The following is a 20,219-nucleotide window of genomic DNA, read 5'->3' as shown; positions in this document are numbered from 1 at the left end:
ACTAAAATCTCATTTATAATGGAGTCTCCTTCCTCTCCGCATCTATTGTCTTCACAGGAAAAAGAGCATCTTTCCATATATATATTCACAACTTCAATACTTCTAGTACATTATAAACTAATCGTAATATCATGAAACTTCTAATGTAAAATTAAAATCTCATTTATAATGGAATCTCCTTCCTTTCCACATCTATTGTTTTCATTCAAATTTCTAACAGTCGGCATTAACATGAGCAAGAGAAGCATTGATGAATTATTGCTTGGTAGTTCCTTGTCTCATTGCCAAGCATCAATTGATATATTTGGACCGCCCTATTCTTAAGGCAACACGAAGAGATTGTTGTTGATGTTAAAGTTGACAAAGGTGTAAAGGTTATCCTCGACAATGTCCTTGGTGTTAGCTAGGAAGTGTAAATAAATGGTGGTCTCTTCTTTGGGGAAACTCAAATCAAAGTTTTGATACTAAAAGCGAGTGAATAGCATCATGTGACTCACTTCAATCTTAGTTGGCTGTCCTAGATTAAACTTTGACACAGGTCATAAGTTTATGACCATTTCACTGGGATCTCAATCGTTTCTTCTATTCATTATGCCATCGATTGATTATTTTGTCATTATCACTCGACTCTAGATGATAATTGTCAACTTCTTCAAACAATATTATATTTAACAATTATAAGCATTTAAATTTTAAAAAATATTAGCATACCTCAATCGATTGTCTAGTCGATTGACTTCTAAACAAAGCATTCTATTAGTTGACATTTCAGTTGAGTCAATTGTTCAGTTGAGTCTCATCTTCCTAAAGATCTCTTTGGAACTTCCTCTTTTATTTAGTATAAATTGGTGTTGATTACTATTACATCTTCTACATACAGACCGAATTTCTGAGACTTCATCCATTGCTTAGTGTTAGTAACCCTTGATCCACTAAAGCTTCTACTTGCTTAGCTATTCAATCCTAACTTACTAGGATTTTCACTTTTCTAGATTTAGGTCAACCTTGGGCTTGTACATTTTTGAGCATTTAGTTTTTCTTGATCTATTTAGATTTCCATCATTTGTCAAGCATTCCGTCATTGTTGACCTATTTAAATTTTTATAACTTGCTAAGCATCAAATACTCGATGATCTACTTACACTTCTATTACTTACCAAACATTCAATCTTAATGCTTGATCTTTCACCACCAACTCCTCCTTGGTCTTGCCACTTACCAACATTTGTTTAAACTTCTTCATTGTCAATTCTTTATTAAACTTTTCATTTGTCAATACTTGTTGAATTTATTCTTTGCCAACTCTCGTTGGCATTTCTAATCTTTCCAAATATTTTGTGAATTAAGATTTCATCCAATTTCAAATATTTAATTAGTTTTGATTTACTTAACATGACCCCTAAGGCTTGACACATATGGTGAAATGCATGATAATTTATCTATAGTGGGTAAGGTTCGAATCTTAAAAATAAATTGTCCCTCTTTATTTCATTGTACATTTAACATATGTACTACTGATGAATCTCCTTCTATTGACGTGGACTGCCAAGTGAGAGTCCATTGATGGTTCCACCTTTTTTATGTTACTTAAACTCATTATCATATTATACAAATATATTTGCACACAACATATTTGTATAAATGTTAAATATCAAAACACCACGCTCACTTGATTGCACCAACAATGTGTTACGTGTTTTAGAGTGAAAGCACGATGGAAATAAAATACTATAAAATAAGAAGAATAAACACTGCTAACAAGTCTCTTTACGTGGTTCAAAGTTCAAACTCTATTAGTTATATTCTAAATTTGTTGTATAAACTAAATTCTAACGGATCCGGATCCGGATCCGGATCCTGTTGGTCTGGGTCAGCCCGACCCAACTTTACTTGCCCTAACACACTAATGGCTCTTCCCCGCGGACGTGTATAAAAAAGTCACACAAGGAGCAGCAGTGCAGCTTCTAGGTTTTTCTTCCACTTCCGCCACCGTTTCTAGGCGGACAGAAGAAGCACAAGGGAGGCGAAGGGAGCATGGCGTTGGCGTTCGACGAGTACGGTCGTCCCTTCATTATAATCAAGGAGCAGGAGCAGAAGTCGCGCCTGCGGGGTCTCGATGCGCAGAAGGCAAACATCTCCGCCGGGCAGGCCGTCGCGCGGATCCTCCGCACCTCGCTCGGCCCCAAGGGTATGGACAAGATGCTCCAGAGCCCCGATGGCGACGTCATCATAAGTCAGTATGCTGTTCCCTCTCTTTGGATTCCTTTTCGCTCTGCTCAGATCTTCTTCTTTTATTGCTTTTTACATGTGGGAATAGTATAATGGCAGACCAAGGAAGACCGTTTTTTTCTTCTTTTGCTTGGGCCCGAGAGATGTGATTTTGATTGTCATGTTCAAGGAAGTATAGGTAGATTCGGTTTTAATGAGGGCGTGAAATTGTAAATGTAAAAGTGCCGTTGCGTTCTCTCTTTAAGTGTGAGCCTTTGATGTGCACTTCTGTATATCAAGTAGCTTCTGAGGTTGAATCGGTATTGACATTTGCCTTGTTTTGACAGATTGTAAATGCCTTCTGTAACCATATTGGTTTAGTTAAGAATTTTATTATTGAAAGTTGTAACATGTAGGGCAGGCCATAGGCCAAATGCCATTGGTATTATAACCTCTAGGGGCACATGATGTTCGATACACAATATTGTTATATTTGTATCTTTCAGTATGACCCTTTTACCATGATACTATCCTTACTAAGTATTGTCGCATTGCACTTTAATATGTTTGCCCAATAACCCTTAAGGAGATAGCAAAAAGTCCTAAGCGTCCATCTCATGTTATATGGGAATAAAAATAATTATGCTTGTTGAAAATCTACATATCCATGAAACAGCATTAGCAAGTTACCTGACAGAAAAAATGCAGTTTCTTTTGTCTTTACTGATCACCATGACTACCATATTGTAGAAAACACATTTTTACACTAATGTAGAACCCCTGAATTATGTTTGATATTTCCATACCAGTAGGTTAAGATGTCATGGTTCTTCAAGATGACCAAAGATAGATAAGGTTAGTCGATTAATATTGAAGGCTGAAGGAACAGGAGAACAAGAAAAACTTTTATCGTTAGAAGTGATTTAGACTTCTTGGGTAATAACTGTAATATAGTCTATATTAAATCAATGTTGCAATAAGATCCGTATAGTCAACCTCAAGTAGTTGGGAAAGGGATACCAAGAAAAACTCTACTTTATATTATTTTCATAGTTGTTCTGGGTTTCCAGATGTGGACATGGAGCTTCAGGCTTTTGGGTTTATTTATCAAATTAAGGTTTTTAAAATCTGGATGTGGAATGGCATAATGCCAAGTTGAGGAATATAATATTTTTTTATTAGGTCTGGTAGATCTATAATCTTGATTACTATATTTGAGGAAATGTGGGCAGATCTGATTTTTATTTGGCCATGAAATTAGAATTACAAAAGAGTTAGATGACAATCTGACTCCTGAAGTGTGAACCTTTGGTATGCGTTACTTGGTATCAAGGTTCTAAAATTCACTAGGGTCTAGTCAGACCAGCGCCTAGTGCCTAGGCCGCTTAGGTGGGGATTAAGCGTTGCTAGGCGGATTCCACGGTATCAACATAAATTACATAATAAATCACATTCTATAACTCCAACACAATGACATCAAATTTAAAATGAGCTTAAAATTACACAACTAATAAAATATCACAAATTTATTCTACTTCTCTATAATTTTTAACAACTTATTCTTCATCGGATACAAATTCAATATCATTATTGTGATCCTCATCTTCTTCTTCGGATGTAAAATCATCCACGTGACATAGTTGGGAAAGGGAGACCAAGAAAAACTCTACTTTATATTATTTTCATGGTTGTTCTGGTTACATGGAGCTTCAGGCTTTTGGGTTTATGTGTCAAATTAAGGTTTTTAAAATCTGGATGTGGAATGGCATAATGCCAAGTTGAGGAATATAATATTTTTTTATTAGGTCTGGTAGATCTATAATCTTGATTACTATCTTTGAGGAAATGTAGGCAGATCTGATTTTTATTTGGCCATGAAATTATAATTACGAAAGAGTTAGATGACAATCTGACTCCTCAAGTGTGAACCTTTGGTATGTGTTACTTGAGTTGGTATTGATATTGTCTGGCCTATTTAGAAATAGCTTCTGCATTCATCTTTATTTAGTTAAGAATTTTATGATAGTTATGATCTATAGGGAAGGCTGTTGAAGCATGTCTTGTTTTTTGTTATGAACTATAGATCTAGCATGGTGCTTGATACAAAATGTTTTTATATTTGTGTTTTTCTGTGTATCTCTTTTACTAAATCTATCCTTTCCAAGTCTTGGTTCATTGCTTTAGCTTACTTGTTCAGTAGCCCTTAGTAAGAGATAGTAAAAAATCTTAAGAACTTGTCTCATATTATGTGGGAAAAACAAAATCACTATGTTCTCTTGGCATTGTCACCTTACAGGAAGTGAATTTTCTTTTGTCTTTCCTAAGAATTTATCTCATTATGTGGAAAAAACAAAATCACTATGTTCGCTTGGCCAGTTACTGTACAGGAAGTGCATTTTCTTTTGTCTTTACTGGTCACCATGTCAATTATATTGTAGAGCATATCTTGTTACCCCGATACAGATCCCTTGAATTATATTTGATATTCCCTATTGGTAGCTTAAAATGTTAAGAGCAGCTAAAAAGATGACTAATATAATTCCATGATAAAATAGAAAAGTTGAATTGATTATCATTAAAGGGATGAGGGATTGGAGTTGAAGGAAAACTCTACTTATTATAATTAGAAATGATAATGTCTTCAGTAGTATTGCAAGATAGCTTACATTTAACTCTATTCTGTGATAAGATCCATGGAGCCAACCTTAAGTGGCTGGGATACATGACTTGTGGTCTGTCCATGCTGGTTGGCAGGTCATTACATGATTACATGACTTTTGACAATATTGTCATTCATACAGTCTTCATGTATATCTAAGACACCTTGTGGACTAATTATCTAGATAGTAAGCATAGATGAATAACTTGAGAAAAATTCAATATTTATGAAAATATATCAAATGACTTTTATTGATAAAAAATAAGTTTGAATATTAGCTATTTTAGGATAAGAAGCAGTTACATTTGTTTGATTTGTTCTTCCATTTATTTGGATACACATTATCAAGCAGAGATCAGATAATAAGTCATTGGTTTCCTCTCTCACTTTTTAAACTTTGTGCCTCTTGATTGGTGTATTCTGATTATTGCAGCAAACGATGGAGCAACAATCTTGGAGCAGATGGATGTGGATAATCAGATTGCAAAGCTGATGGTTGAATTGTCCCGTAGTCAAGACTATGAAATTGGTGATGGTACCACTGGAGTTGTTGTTTTGGCAGGTTCACTACTTGAGCAGGCAGAGAAACTACTGGAACGTGGTATTCACCCTATTAGAGTTGCCGAGGGTTATGAAATGGCCTCTAGGCTTGCTGTGGAGCATCTCGAGCGCATCTCACATAAATTTGAATTTAGTGCCACTGATATTGAGCCATTGGTGCAGACTTGCATGACAACATTGTCTTCAAAAATGTAGGTTTATTTATCTTTTCTACTCACTACATTAGGCGCTCTTGTTCAGCTACATTCTGTTTATATGCTACTCTTTTTTTTCCCCCTTTTTTGACTGTGCCACTCTTTTTATTACTTTAATTTTTTTTAATCTTTGACTTGTAAAGAATCAAAATATTCTGATCAAGTATTTAATTTAGTGATGTCAGAGCATGGTGGAATTACTTTAATGAATCTTGCTATTATCTTGCACTTTTATGCTCACAGAGAAACCTAGTTGATCTTTTATCATTTTGCTTTTTGATGCTCTTTATCTTAGTGCATCAAAATTATGTGGTCAAGTTTTTTTTATCCAAGTCCCAGCAATCTAACCTTTTATTTTTGAGTCTCAACTTTGCAATTTCCAGTTAACTAGTGGGCCCTATGGTCATTGCATGCATAAGTATTGGTGTAGGTTATTACCATGGTTGGCCAACTCGGCTGATTCCAATACTGATTGACTGCCTTGGATTGGGATTGTTGTTAATTCTGAGGGATTTCTTAGAGACACCATACCAAATGTTGAAATGTTGAGTAATCAACTTGTAAATTGCTAAAATTTCTTGTTAAATTGGTTGAAATCATTGAAAGTTAGAATTCTAAAGTTAGAAGATATGGGTCTAATTCAGTGAAATTGCTTGATTTAGTTAATCTTGCATATTAATAGTTGGGGATACGTGTTCAAATAGGCTTGTTGGTGGTAGAAAATGAAGAAATAGATCTAGATTAAATAAAACTTAATTTTTAGAGGAAGAAACTTAAAGAGTTTGATGTCTATAAGAAGGATTGGCATGGAGGGGGAAGGTGCGCGACCATGACTGAGAAGAAGTGGTTGAAACTAAATAAAGTAATGCAATTTAATTTAAATTGATTAAATCAGATTTAAAATTAAATTAAATCAGACTTTAAATTAATTTAATCAATGTAATTATTCAGATTTTAACTTTAAAAATCTAATTAAAATTAAAGATATCTAAATTGGATTTTCAATCTCCTATAACTAACAAAAAATAATAAAAATAAGTAAAATAGTGTTAATTCAAACTTAAAATTGATTTAATCAAAATTATATTAGTTTAAATTGATTTTTATCATATTTAAAATTTATTCAATAAAACCGATTTTAATTTAAATTTATTAAACTATAGATTAAATCAGATTTTAAATTGATTACGTTAGTATAATTAATTAGATTTTAAATCATAGATTTGTTTGATTAAATTAAGTCAAATTTTAATTTAATTAATCTAACTACAATAGATTAATATAAATCCAATTTTAAGTCCAATATTTTTAACTAAAATTAATTATATTAATTAAAAATGAGTTAATAAGAAGGAAAATTGATCAAAATTGTTATTTTTCTTTTATTAATTTTTTTACCAATTCTGAGTGTACTGATCTCATTGATCTGATACAGTTGATACCTAGTTTTTTAGAATTTTGGATACCAATACCTTCAATCATAACTATTACCATGCGATGTCTATGCAAGATCATGCTAGTTATGTGCTTAAACTCATTACTAGCTTGTTATGTGCTTAAACCCATTCCACATAAGTCACTCCGTTGTCGGTTGAAGTTTGAGTATGGTGACCAAAGGCCTGACATGTTTTATGTTAATGCTAATAATTATTACGAAGTTGCAAGAAAAAATATCATTGATAGAGAGGATGAGATATGTACATGATGATCTATGGGATCTCACTGATAGTAGGCTTATCAAAGAGAGCCAATGTTGTTTGAAATCAGAGATGGTTTTAAAATATTTGAGCAGAAAAAAAAAGACAAGGTTATGTAAACATGAAACGAATTTCCTACATGGAATATAACATGATGTTCAAAATAAATATATTTTTATTTTCTATAGGATGCATAGGATCCTAAATGATCGACACTGAATTACCTCTTCTATTGAATATCTTATTTTGCTCTGTTGATTCAATTATGAATTCACTGATATCCTATCTCAAATCAGCTCTCATATTGATGGATTTTGAATATAGTACTGATGACCTACCTGCTGCAATTCTTAGGTTTCTAAGCATTGAACACTAATTATCATCCATGTGTTGCTGTCTTTTTTTAAGTTACTTTATTGTTCTGTCATCTGCATGTCTAATACCTAACCTAACATGTTCATGATTCAGTGTCAACCGCTGCAAGCGTGAATTAGCTGAGATTGCTGTAAAGGCTGTTATTGCTGTTGCCGATCTAGAGAGGAAAGATGTTAATTTGGAATTAATCAAGGTTGAAGGGAAAGTTGGTGGAAAATTGGAAGACACAGAACTTATTTATGGTATTGTGGTTGATAAAGATATGAGCCATCCTCAAATGCCAAAAAGAATTGAGGATGCAAAAATTGCTATTCTGACATGTCCATTTGAGCCGCCTAAGCCAAAGACAAAGCATAAGATTGACATTGATTCTGTGGAAAAATTCCAGACGTTACGCCAGCAGGAGCAGAAATACTTTGATGATATGGTTCAAAAATGCAAGGTAGATATGCTTCATGTTAATTAGTTTCCGTCTCATCAAAGAACTTCTCTAAGCTTTTGCACTCTGATTGTTGATAGTTAATTGGATTGTTGCTAATGCTGACTTGTCAAGAATTTTTATTTATTTTTTGCTTGTGACTATTTCATTTTCATTGCCTTTGAGTTTTGTAATCCCTCTGCAGTCATTTAATATGACCGATTAAAATTAATCATGTTTTAACTACATCTCAAATCAATGTATTTGGATTTTGAATCAGTTGCTCCAAAATGATGTTTTTGACTTATATAGGATGTCGGTGCCACTTTAGTAATCTGTCAATGGGGTTTTGATGATGAAGCAAACCATCTATTAATGCATCGGAATTTACCTGCTGTTAGATGGGTTGGTGGTGTTGAATTGGAGTTGATTGCAATAGCTACAGGTTTGCATTTGTTATATTTTCCTCTTGTAACATATCAAGGAAAAAAAATGAAAACCTATGTTGATTGTGATGCTGCTATTCAAACAGGTGGGAGAATAGTTCCAAGGTTCCAGGAGTTGACACCTGAAAAACTAGGAAAGGTAAAAATCAACTAAACAATTCTAACTTAAGATTTATATTCTCAAAGTTCTATAATTCTTTTTCTTCAATCTTAAAAATAAATTTCCAACTGAAGTTCCATGTCCCCTTGTTGCATTGATTTCTATGCGTTGAACAATTTATTGGCTGCACATTCATTGTTAGTATAACTATTTTATGAATAGAAATATATAAATTAAGCAGTTTATAACTAGTTTATAACTGATAGTTCAATCTATAATAAGCAGTTTGCCAATAAGTTCTAATATGATATTAGCGCAAGAGATAATACTAGAGTGGGTCTTGCCTTCAACACTATGGAGTTTAGACTTTCATTTTAGAGTTTGTGTTTTTTCACTGCAGAAATTTATTTTTATTAAAGTTTATCAAACCACTCTTGGAAAGTGTTTTTCTACTGGATGTGACTGAAATTGAAATCAGCAGTGAAACCTATAGCAGTTAATAAGCTGCCCTAGCTTTCATAAATCATTTATTTGTTTTTAATAAATATTTTTATTTTTACAATGGTGATTATTTATTTTATACATATGATTTATTTTAAATTAATTTTCCCATTGTGTTTTTGTTGGTGTTTCAACGGTATATCTATCTGACATTCATACGAAATTGCTGTGGTCTAGAATTGTGGTTAAGATGGACTTAAAAACAAAAAGTTGGAGTTTTAAATTAGGAAGTTTAAATTTTATAAGTTCTATGATTTTTATTCTGAAGTAATCAAAATAAAAGTCAAGAATTTTTGTTTATTAAGATAAGTTAATTACCAAATAATTAGGATAGGTTATTTTTAGAATAATAAGTTTTTTTTTATTTTAATAAAATTCTTCTTGATTGTTCTTTAGGTAGTTTTTTTGCACCGTCTCAATTTGGTACCAGAGTCAATTTCAGATTCAGTATTTGGTCAATGTGTAGTGGTTCTCCATTCATGAGCCTATCCAATGTATCACTTGCTTCGCTGCCCCTTTAAGTAAACAATTCTCCCATGTGCTATAAACCCTTCTCCTACATGACTATATTCTACGCCATGCTTCACCCACTTGCCATTGTCCGACAACTTCCACCTATGCACAACCCAACTGACGCTACCCATCATCACCTTTGGGCACACACCGTACGGAAGCTAGTTCCTCCAATTCACTTCAAGCTATTAGTTTTGGTCGCCTCTGCCATTACCACCTGCATAGAAGAGGAAGACTAACCACTTTCTGTCTCACACAGGGGCACCTTCTCTGCTCCACTAGTGTTGGAAGCAACTTATTGCAATTGATCATCCACCAACCCTATTTGTGCACAATTTTTCTGCTCGTTATGATACCTTAAGGATGTCATTTCCTCTGATTTCCTCAGCAGAAGAACCTTGTCGCAGCGGTTGAGCCATGAGACTTCTTCTCCCTTGTCTTCTAACATTTAGAATACAACTCATCGGCCGGGGACTAAGTCTATTGACATTGTCACTAGATCTACTATACGAAGCCTCCTCTACAATTTCTGCTTACATACATCCACACTCTTTCATGTGGCACTTTCCTTGGCTAATGCCTAAGCATGACACTCATGCCTGATTCACCTCATAAACTCTACCTCCTTTCCCAGTGCTTCAATCTAACTCTGGACTTCCTTCTTCCTAAGTGTCTTCACCTTTCCCATCAAACTTGAATCAAGATGCAGTTTGTGCCTCCCACAATATCTACATGCTCGAGACAATCACGATCCATGACGTTTTCATCTCCTGAGTCTTCTCTTTGTTTGCAAGACCAGGTTTGGTCATGTAGATCTACACTACTAGGCTGTTTAATTTTAAAAAACAGCAGTAATAATTTAATAAAAAATTGGGCAAAAACATGAAAAGAAGGCTCTCTCAAAGAAATAAAAGCATCAAAGGGCCCACTAGTATTGGAGTTCAATGCAAGCTTTGGGATTAAGAGAGAGGTTTGATTTGTTACAATGACAGTTTTACAATTGCAAGAGAGAAAAAAAATAATCCAAAAGCAACCAATTCCTTCTCCCATCAAGACTTAAACCTAGTGACAATTTCAATAGAAGATAGATTCTTGTCACTTCAATAAAATTGCAGCTTTTGTTTTCATTTTTTTGTATTTAATTTGTTTTTCTTACAAAATCCATTCATATCAACATACATTCTCAATAAAAAATATCATCAAATAGATTGTAAGATATTTTTTATGTTTTTCTTGGTTTGATCATCATGAATCATTTATGGTTTAGCCACCATCCAGCAGTTGAAATAAAAAATCAGCATATTTTTTGTGGTAAACCCTAGCTTATCTTCTTTTTATTAAATCTACACAATGAGAAAAAGCACTACGACTATTATGAGATTTATGAGATTTAACTGTTGCTTGTAAAGGTTCTAAAATCAAAATACTAGTCTAAATTTAGCCGAACCAACTTGGACAATCTATAAAATCTAATTAAAAAAAGGGATGAATATCAAGATGTTCATTATTTAGCTGAACCATTAAAGAAAAATAAAGACGAAAAGGTGGTTATAAGACTTAATTTAGTAAGATATTCAACTTCAACCACATTAGATGACACACAGAAGTGCACTAGCATCTTGTATACTTAAGCATTATGCAAACTCAATATGCAAAATCATTATAGACAGTGGTAGTTTAACTCACACTAGAAGCTCATCTAAATCTTAATTGTTGTATAATGAGACTAAACAGTTCCTTTCCATCTTAGATTCTTAGTATGATTACTAATTCCTTGCTTGATGGGCTTCTGTACTGATGAGATATAGTGTAATGTTCTCATGAAGATCAACCATGTCATCCTTAATAGACCACGCTCGTATGATCTCCCTATCATACGCGATGGAAGAGAAACAATATACTTGAAGATATAAGGGAAAAGAATCATACTTTATAATCACAAAGCTAAACTTAAGCTAAATATTACAAAGGAGAATCCTCAAACCCTCATTTAAATGAAAGGAAAAGTTTACGAGAAGTGCCAGTACTAGATTTCCAAGTAACAAGGTTAGAAACTCCACTTTCCCAGAGTCAACCATCCTTTCAGAACTATTCCAAGAGTATAATCCTAGAAATATTACTTGGCAAGCCACCTCATCCTTAGCTTTGCAAAAACCTTGGAGACTTGGAGAATCCAATATTAGCATAGCAAGAGTTAGTTCCTATCTTGGCGATTCATCTCATGAAATTAAAGTACCCTTAATTGAGCCTCAATATATAATTGGAGAAGAGCTTGTTTATGACTTGCTGTCATCAGAAATATTCATGTACAATGAATTCTATAAAAATTGATGCCTCTCTTGGTTGAGGATGCTTTCCTTAAGGCCCAAGAACCTTAAAGCAAGCCTTAGTACTTAATCTTAAAAGAATATCTTGATTCCATCTCCTAAGATAGATGATCCTTTCATTGAGCCTCTTAAAGAATCATCTGGTGATCCTTTAATCGAATCTCATTAATAATTCCCGAACAACTTATCACCTATAAGGAATATTCCATATATGATTAATCATGATCTAGATCTAAAATTATCGTGTCACCCTAAGGTCCTAAAAAAATGAACTAAATTGAATGTACAAAAGAACATATTACGACTGTAAGTTTCACTTTTACTGCTTGATAAAATTGCTTATAACTATTTTATTAAGGCATATATGAGTTGGCATTCGTGTATTGTCATTTTTAGTCTAAAGATATATTGACTTGGTTCTGTTATATCAACTAAATTGGGACCTCTATTGTGGGTATGTGAAAGATATATATTGTTACTAGGAGAAAGATTGAGGTAAGTAATGATTATTATAAAAATATATTGATGCACCTGTATACTCTAAAACTATAGAGGGTGTATCTATGCCTTAGCCTAAGAAATCTCATAATGACTCTTTCAACAACATTTACATTAGAAAGATTGATTCTAATCTTATTTGACTTGCCAACTTATTTAAACATTATATATATTTTAGTTAATAAAATTTGGGTTCTCATAAATTTGTTGCAATAATTGTAACTTTGTTTGATTATCTCAGTACTGTATCAACAATTTTAGCAATTATTGAGTTTCATGCCAAGTAAGTTCTCATGATGCTTCCTTTAGAGAGGTGGGATACAATCCACTAAATGCTGTTTTATTGGAAAGTGAAAGTAGAAAGATCAATTGAATCATTTTATTTTCAACCTTATATTTCTCAAATTGGGAAGAAAATTCTTAGAGAAAAGTTTGGAAAATGGTTGTTGCAGAAGAGGAAGAGAGTTTTAGGATTAGATAAAATTTTAGAATGGAAAAGTGAAAACTGGGTGAATTTTTTGACATTTGAATTTATTAAAGGTGAATGATGTGATAAATATCCAAATTTTTTTGTCTTTTAATGACTTCAATTTATTTTTAGAAAAGAGAAAATTTTCACAACCAAACAAAGTTTAGTTGTTTTTTGGATTCTTGTTGTAAATTTTTTCTTAAATTAAATGTGATATTTTGATATTGCTATCCTTTTTTCCATGCATCAATTTTGCTGAAGGTGATTAATCCAATCCTTTACTTGGTTAGGCTGGATTAGTTAGAGAGAAATCATTTGGAACTACCAAAGATCGGATGTTATATATTGAGCATTGTGCTAACTCCAGAGCTGTAACCATTTTCATTCGTGGAGGTATATTGATCCTTTATAGTTTAGCTCTTTAAATGTAAATACTAATTTGTTTTCAGTTCACATAATTGTTAGTTTTGTGAGAATCTGATAATTAATAACTGAATTTCTATGATGACTAAATTTATATAGTGGCTTGGTTCTGAAAAATGGCCTTTGAAATTTCTTAGTTTGCATTCTTTTTCAGATGGATAGTTATCAAGAACATTGTTCTTTATAGTATTGTTATTTACTCCAAGATCTGATATTACTGAAGTTCCTCTCATTAAGAAGAAAATTGCTTCTTTGTCACCTTGAGTTTGTTCCTCTTTTGCCCATTATTTGATTCTGGTCATGATAAAGTATCTTGAATCGGGGGCTTGGCTTATCTGATTGGCAATTGCTTCTCTGGGAATAAATTTTGATAGATAGGTGTGAATCCTTATCTTGATGCAACTGCTAATAAGTTGTTACAAATATTTTAATGATAATTGATAAAAGATCTCACATTGTCCATTCTCCAGAGAGGACATGACAACCTTTAGTAGGTTTTTTACCATCCAGCAACACTTCACCTATTAATATACATGACATGGAAGTTCATTTGTTGAGCTTGTACGATTCTTTTTTTAGTTGTTGCCTATTGGATAATTTGTTCATTTTAGATAAGTGCCTGTAGCGAGATTGATATGCTGTGCGCGACCTGAGTGCGCGGGGCGCCCGGAAGTGGTCTGGGTGTCCGGAAGTGCACTCAGTTGCGGATGGTGTTGCGCACGGGAGGTGAGCAGCATAACATTTCTCATTGCCTTTAGTCTTAGCTTAACTTCATGGTGCTTCAGCAGAATCGAAATATGCCATTCTTACGTGCATTAGTCCAGTCTGCTAACAGCATCATGAATCTTGGTTATGTGGACCTTTTTGTTGATCTTGCCTGGTGTTTATTATTGTATAAAATAAATTTTGATTAATTTGGTATTAATCTGTGTCAGGGTGGATTTTATAAATATGTGACCAAGTACATTGATTGCTTTTCTTTAGCTATGTTGCCCTGGGGATGATAAATTGAAAGGTGGATGACTGATTGGGCAGTTGAATCCATTTATCCATTCTTTCTACTATTTGGTTGGAATAATGGATTAAGCATAAAGGACGATTAGAAGGGAAAAAATTCCAATTTATATCTTTTTTTGTCTGCCCTATTTTTTCTCTACCATTTTATATCCTAGAATGCCCTCTCCCAACTCATGAAATAATAGTGATCTCTAAATAACCTTTCATCTTAGAACGACACTTGTCCAAAAGAATGTAGATTTTTTTCTTCCGCCAGTTCTCTCATTAACGTCCAGCATCAGGTAGATGCAAATTTGGGTTCAAGGATAGGCATAGGCGCTCAGTCAGTTGTTGTGACAGAGCTTTCAAACATTTAGAGTGACTGCTCAGCTCAGAAAGGTATACTTCTGTGCTAAGCCTTCCCAAGAGAATGTAGTTTTTTTGTTCTTCCGTTCGCTCTCTCATCCACTTCCAGCATCAGGTAGATGCAAATTTGGGTTCAAGTATGGGCATAGATGCTCAATCACTTGCTGTGACAGATGCTTCCAAACATATAGAATGATTGCTCAGCTCTGAAAGGTATACCACTATGCTAAGCCTTCCCAAAAGAATGTAAATTTTTTTTTTCCTTAGGCCGGCTCTTTCATTCACATCCAGTATCAGGTAGATGAAAATTTGGTCGAAGCATAGACAGCTGCTCAAACACTTGCTGTGACAGATGCTTCCAAACATATAGAGAAACTGCTCACCATAGAAAGATATACCTCTGCTGAACCTTCCCTATTTCCCATTTCCCATTTCCCATTTCCCATTTCCTATGGTTAGGACTTCAAGGATACATTATGCCACTATAGGCAAATTCCTAGTATAGTCATTACTAGTTTGTCGAGCAAAGAATACTATTATGTTGTACAAATACAATCGAAGTTAAACTAAATGCTTAGAGCTTCTCATAAAAATGCATGCGGTCAACAAAATGTACATCTCCACTAACAACCATGGTTTAAAGTGTCGTGCCGAAACGGTCGAAATGGACGAAACGTCTTCATGCGGGCTCGCGGGTGGTGTCGGATTTCAATTTTTTTTTAATTAAACTTAGGTTAATTTTTTTAATCAACTCCTAATTATAGTGGAGATAATCTTAAGAGACTTTATTAAATCCTAATAAAATTATCTAATTAATTTTATATTTCATTTATTTTAATTTAAAAATTATAATAAAAATTTTATTTATTTATTTATCTATTTTCATATCTTTTCCTTTTTTAAAAGATTATTTTTTATCTTGTTTATTTTTTAAATATTTATGTTAAATATTTTAATTTTTAATTAATATATTTTATATTTTCGTATCGTTCCGGTCCAGGATTGAAACCTCGGCACGGGTCGAAATTTTAAACCTTGCTAACAACATAAAGCGATGTCTCTATTAAAGACATTATTCATTTTTTCCTTCAACCTAATGAGCCCAGTTGCTTTGATACCATGGGTGCATAGAAGATTGAGTGAGCCACCTTCTGTTTCCTTTCTAGGGATCAAAATACAGGAAATGTAGCCCTTCCCTCCCTTCCTCTTGTTATTTCTAAACTGTAGTTGACTAATTGAAACTTGTGAACTGAAAGTGGGCTAGTCAAATGTAATAATATTCCTTTTAGGTCCCCCTCTCATCAGCCAGAAATGAGCAATATTTCTGTAGGTCTGTGACATGCATAGTATAAAACATTATTTATTTATTTTTGTTTCAGATGGCTCTGCTAATTCATTGGAATGACTTGTCTTGTTCGAATTGTTTGCTTCCATGTCTGATTTTAGATTTCAAATTTTAAGTTGGAGCAAATTTGGGAAGGTTTGAAGGTTGGCTAGTTGGAGTTGAAGATGGGAGAGGAAAGGAGCTATCGAGAGGAGGATATTGTTATTATTATTTTGAAATTTTGTGATACATCCTTTGACTTTTCATTCCAACTTGACATGAAAATGGATGGATCATTTACTCGTCCATCAATGGAGATGAATAGATGAAAGGATAATTACACAATATTCATCTGCCCATTCAATCATCCCTACATCCATCCATCGCCATTTATTCACTAATTCATCTGTCCTTCCAATTGAACAAGCCCTTATAGCAATGCTTATCAGATGAATGAGAATCTCCAAATGTGAAGAGTGGTGAAAGATATAAAAGGTTTAAAATGCTTGGCATTGGATGACTAGGGTGGGTGTCTTCAAGCTTAGGATGGTAATTGTTGTGGAGATTTATACCTAAATATTTATCGTCATAGCACACTAGCAAAAAACGATCGAGTATACTGTTAATATCTATGAGCAAGGTTTAAAATTTCATATCGCGCCGGGCGAAATTTGTCGTTCCGCTTGACATTGGCACCGTGGGCCGTTGTGGCCTCCCCGACCCAGCGGGAGGTTGCTGCAATCCTGTGGGGTTGTGGAGGCCGCCGCAGTCCTCCGCTATAACTTCCCGCGGCTAGATTAAACTTAAACTTAGGTAAACTTAGGGCTTAATTAAACTTATATTAATAATTTCAATCAAATCCTAGCTATAATAGGGATAATCTAAACAATCTTATATATATATATTTATATTTATATATATAAAAGACTTTGATATGCATCCCACCTTGTGCTGCAATTACGAAAATATATAAGAAATTATTTATTTACTATATAGAAGCACTCTAATTCCATATCTTTTCCTTTTTTTAAAAAAAATGTTTTATTTTATTTTATTTTACTTTTAATTAATATAATTTATATTTAAAAAATACAAAAACTATATAGGCTAGGCACGGCATGACACGATATGATACTGAAATTGTAGCATTCCGATCATAAACCGAAACTCTGATTTTAAACCATGCCTATGAGCAACTGTAATCTGCGAGAGAGAGCAGAGAAATATTGTAACTTCGCAAAAATTAAGACGGGAGAGACAAAAAACAGGTAACTTTGTGAAAATTAGTCAGTAGAGTTAAATTGAATTATGAACTGTGATTGAGCCTACATTTAGCATCACTTCTTTATGACTACTAGTGTTTCTTCCAACTTTCACAACTTCGATTGAATCTGTTTCTTATGCGAATCTGTATATTTATGCTTCTGATTTGAAAGAGATACCTTTTATAGGTTATAGGTTATATACCATTCGGTCGACAATATGCGATATGGGGTCTATTTAATATGATTCCTTATTCACAATATTACAGGTAACAAAATGATGATAGAGGAAACAAAGCGTAGTCTTCATGATGCACTGTGTGTGGCAAGAAATCTGATACGCAACAATTCTATTGTTTATGGTGGTGGTTCTGCTGAAATATCTTGTTCAATTGCAGTGGAAAATGCTGCAGATAAATTTCCAGGGGTTGAGCAGGTGTGAAAGTCAGAATCTCTTAGATACCATGTTAGTTATTTGAACACTGATTCTTAAATCATTCCTTTTGTTTCTCTTCAGTATGCTATCAGGTCTTTTGCTGAAGCTTTAGATGCTATTCCAATGGCCCTTGCTGAGAATAGTGGTCTCCCACCTATTGACACACTTACAGCAGTTAAATCTCAGCAAGTTAAGGTAAATCTTCACCACTGGTTCTATACTACTGAATGCTGGCTCATTGGAGGTTATACTTGTTCTAACTCCTTGTTGAAGTAAAATGTTTGCAGTAGAGTAATCTTGTATTTATCTTGTTTATGTTCATAGGTCATCTATGAAGTATCTTCAGTTGTGAATTTAACTTTGAGCTATGAAGTAATAACCAAAGGCCCATTTTAGTTAAAACACCGGAACCATTAAAATGGCTAATTTGATCTCTGCTCATAGTTTTCCTGTCGCTCAACAAAGTTCATTCTAGTAAATACGTAGCTAGTGTGATATTCCTGCCAGTTTTTTTACTGTCTCCCTTTTATAAGTATTAGTATTTCTGGGTTAAGAAAAGGCAGTTATGCAGTGACTTGAAACCGTGCATTTTGGTCTTTCCCTTTATATATATCATCTTTGGGGTTCACAACAGTGATCACTCAATCACAAATCGGTTTCTAGACTTTTCACATGGGAAAAGCTCAGCTGTTGTAGATTTAAGCCATTTTGGTTGGGTAGGCCGACACTGCCTCATTGGTTTTATGGAATCGTACTATGTTTTTTTGGCTGTTTTATTATTATTTTTCTTTCATACTAAAACTGCAAGGAGTGACACGCTTGCAGTTTATCAGGGTTTTTTCGTGCGTATATAGATGGTGAAAAAATTTCTTTAATTTGATCTACTTTGCAAAACTAGATTCATACCTACACGGATAGAATTAATGCTACACGCTTAAGCTTTATACTGTTTTGATATGGAATTATGTTTTCCAATCCGAAAATGGGTGTTTAGGTGCCTCCGCATTCAGTGATAGCCTGATGACTTCCAATTTCTCAGGACCTGGCAATATATCGAGGAGGAATGGAAATTTTTTTATTTTCATTTTCCTTGGGATTATTTTGGTGCAAAGTAGGTTTCCTGTTTATGTTTAAATTCACCTCTAGTAGCAAGGCTTATGCTTGATATCATAATAAAATACACGTGGAACAAAGAATATCAAATTCAGTTGTTTCTTGTGGGCGTGTAAAATTTAATTGAGACTAATATTCTGACATTCCTGTGGTTGACGCAGGAGACGAATCCACATTTCGGTGTTGATTGCAATGATGTTGGGACAAACGACATGAAGGAGCAGAACGTATTCGAGACGCTGATTGGGAAGCAGCAGCAAATTTTGCTTGCAACTCAGGTTGTGAAAATGATTTTGAAGATTGATGATGTGATCACCCCATCTGAGTATTAATTCTGCGGCTAAGGTGGTCCGTGAAGGCGTTTCTAGTTGAATTTCACATAGCTAGGTGGGCGATGTGGCACCCAGAAATGCAATTGCTTACCTCTAATGTTATATCTTTAGGGGTTTGAATCTGAAACAGTTTTGTGGTTTATGTTTCCGTAGGTAATGTTATATTTTATGTTCGACCGAGTCAGCGTTTAGGTCATGTGGCTTGCTAACACTTTCAAGTTAAATTGTGTCGAACAAATTTGGTTGCCAGTCGACTTAGAACATTTAACGATCGTGATTAGTAGTGTTTTATTATTATTATTATTAAGGCTTAATTTTGTCTATCAGTAGTGTGCTGTTGGAATTTGATGAATTTCTTATAAGAAATGATGAGATTGGCCATATGCTTATGCCACTTATATTGCCAAAGTTAGAACTTACAAGTTACAACCCATGCCACTTGAAGATAAAGCCGATGAAATTTATGCATCGAAATGTGTAAATTTATTGATAGAAGCTTGTTTGCAGCAAAAGATTATTGCTCCGACAAATCTTTTTTGTTGCTCGCCAATTCCCTGTTTGTCGTGTATTTGCATTTAAATTATAGTTGATAATGAATAACTCACTCAAGCTTTTTAGATGCCCTCTGATGGAGTCATATACATTTAGGGCTCTTTTAGATTATTAGATTGCTTAAAAGGATTTAGTTTGTGAAGGGGAGTTTTGGTGTAAAATTACTTGGTGTGATTTGGTCATCGATTCGACCATTTTTAAGTGCTTTATAGATATAGTAAAATGAAATATACTTGTTAATTTGATTTACTAAAATCAATGTGTTCCAATAGACTCATCATGAGGTTTGTGTCACATAAATTCTACTTGCCATAGGCTGGATCGTGCCTAATGCGCAAGCCAACCGTGTGCGATGATTTTTATTTAAATAATTATTTGGGGTAATGATTTTTATTTAAATTTCTGTAAATTTTATATATGAAATTAAAGTTGATAATCCCAATGCTTAC

General features: G+C 33.8%; 1 protein-coding gene across 1 annotated transcript; it reads left to right on the top strand.

Annotated features, from left to right (window-relative positions):
- Positions 1-1,938: 1,938 nt before the first annotated feature.
- LOC122042340 (T-complex protein 1 subunit epsilon) lies at positions 1,939-19,541 on the top strand. The gene is made up of 9 exons (XM_042602394.1): positions 1,939-2,233; positions 5,301-5,619; positions 7,788-8,136; positions 8,425-8,557; positions 8,645-8,697; positions 13,257-13,359; positions 17,607-17,773; positions 17,855-17,968; positions 19,048-19,541. The coding sequence occupies exons 1-9, from the start codon at positions 2,035-2,037 to the stop codon at positions 19,216-19,218; spliced, it is 1,608 nt and encodes a 535-aa protein (XP_042458328.1). The 5' UTR covers positions 1,939-2,034; the 3' UTR covers positions 19,219-19,541.
- The last annotated feature ends 678 nt before the right edge of the window (positions 19,542-20,219 follow it).

The sequence above is a fragment of the Zingiber officinale genome, chromosome 2A (assembly GCF_018446385.1).
Source record: "Zingiber officinale cultivar Zhangliang chromosome 2A, Zo_v1.1, whole genome shotgun sequence".
In the NCBI taxonomy this organism is placed as follows: domain Eukaryota; kingdom Viridiplantae; phylum Streptophyta; class Magnoliopsida; order Zingiberales; family Zingiberaceae; genus Zingiber; species Zingiber officinale.
Note: the sequence above shows the minus strand (reverse complement) of the source record. Positions and strands in the feature narration are given on the sequence as shown.

Bases quoted from the DNA above. Each gene is read 5' to 3' on its own strand.
- LOC122042340 (XM_042602394.1), top strand. From the start codon at position 2,035: ATGGCGTTGGCGTTCGACGAGTACGGTCGTCCCTTCATTATAATCAAG. The intron at 8,137-8,424 runs GTAGATATGCTT...TGACTTATATAG, and splicing joins ATATGGTTCAAAAATGCAAG to GATGTCGGTGCCACTTTAGT. The intron at 17,774-17,854 runs GTGTGAAAGTCA...GTTTCTCTTCAG, and splicing joins AATTTCCAGGGGTTGAGCAG to TATGCTATCAGGTCTTTTGC.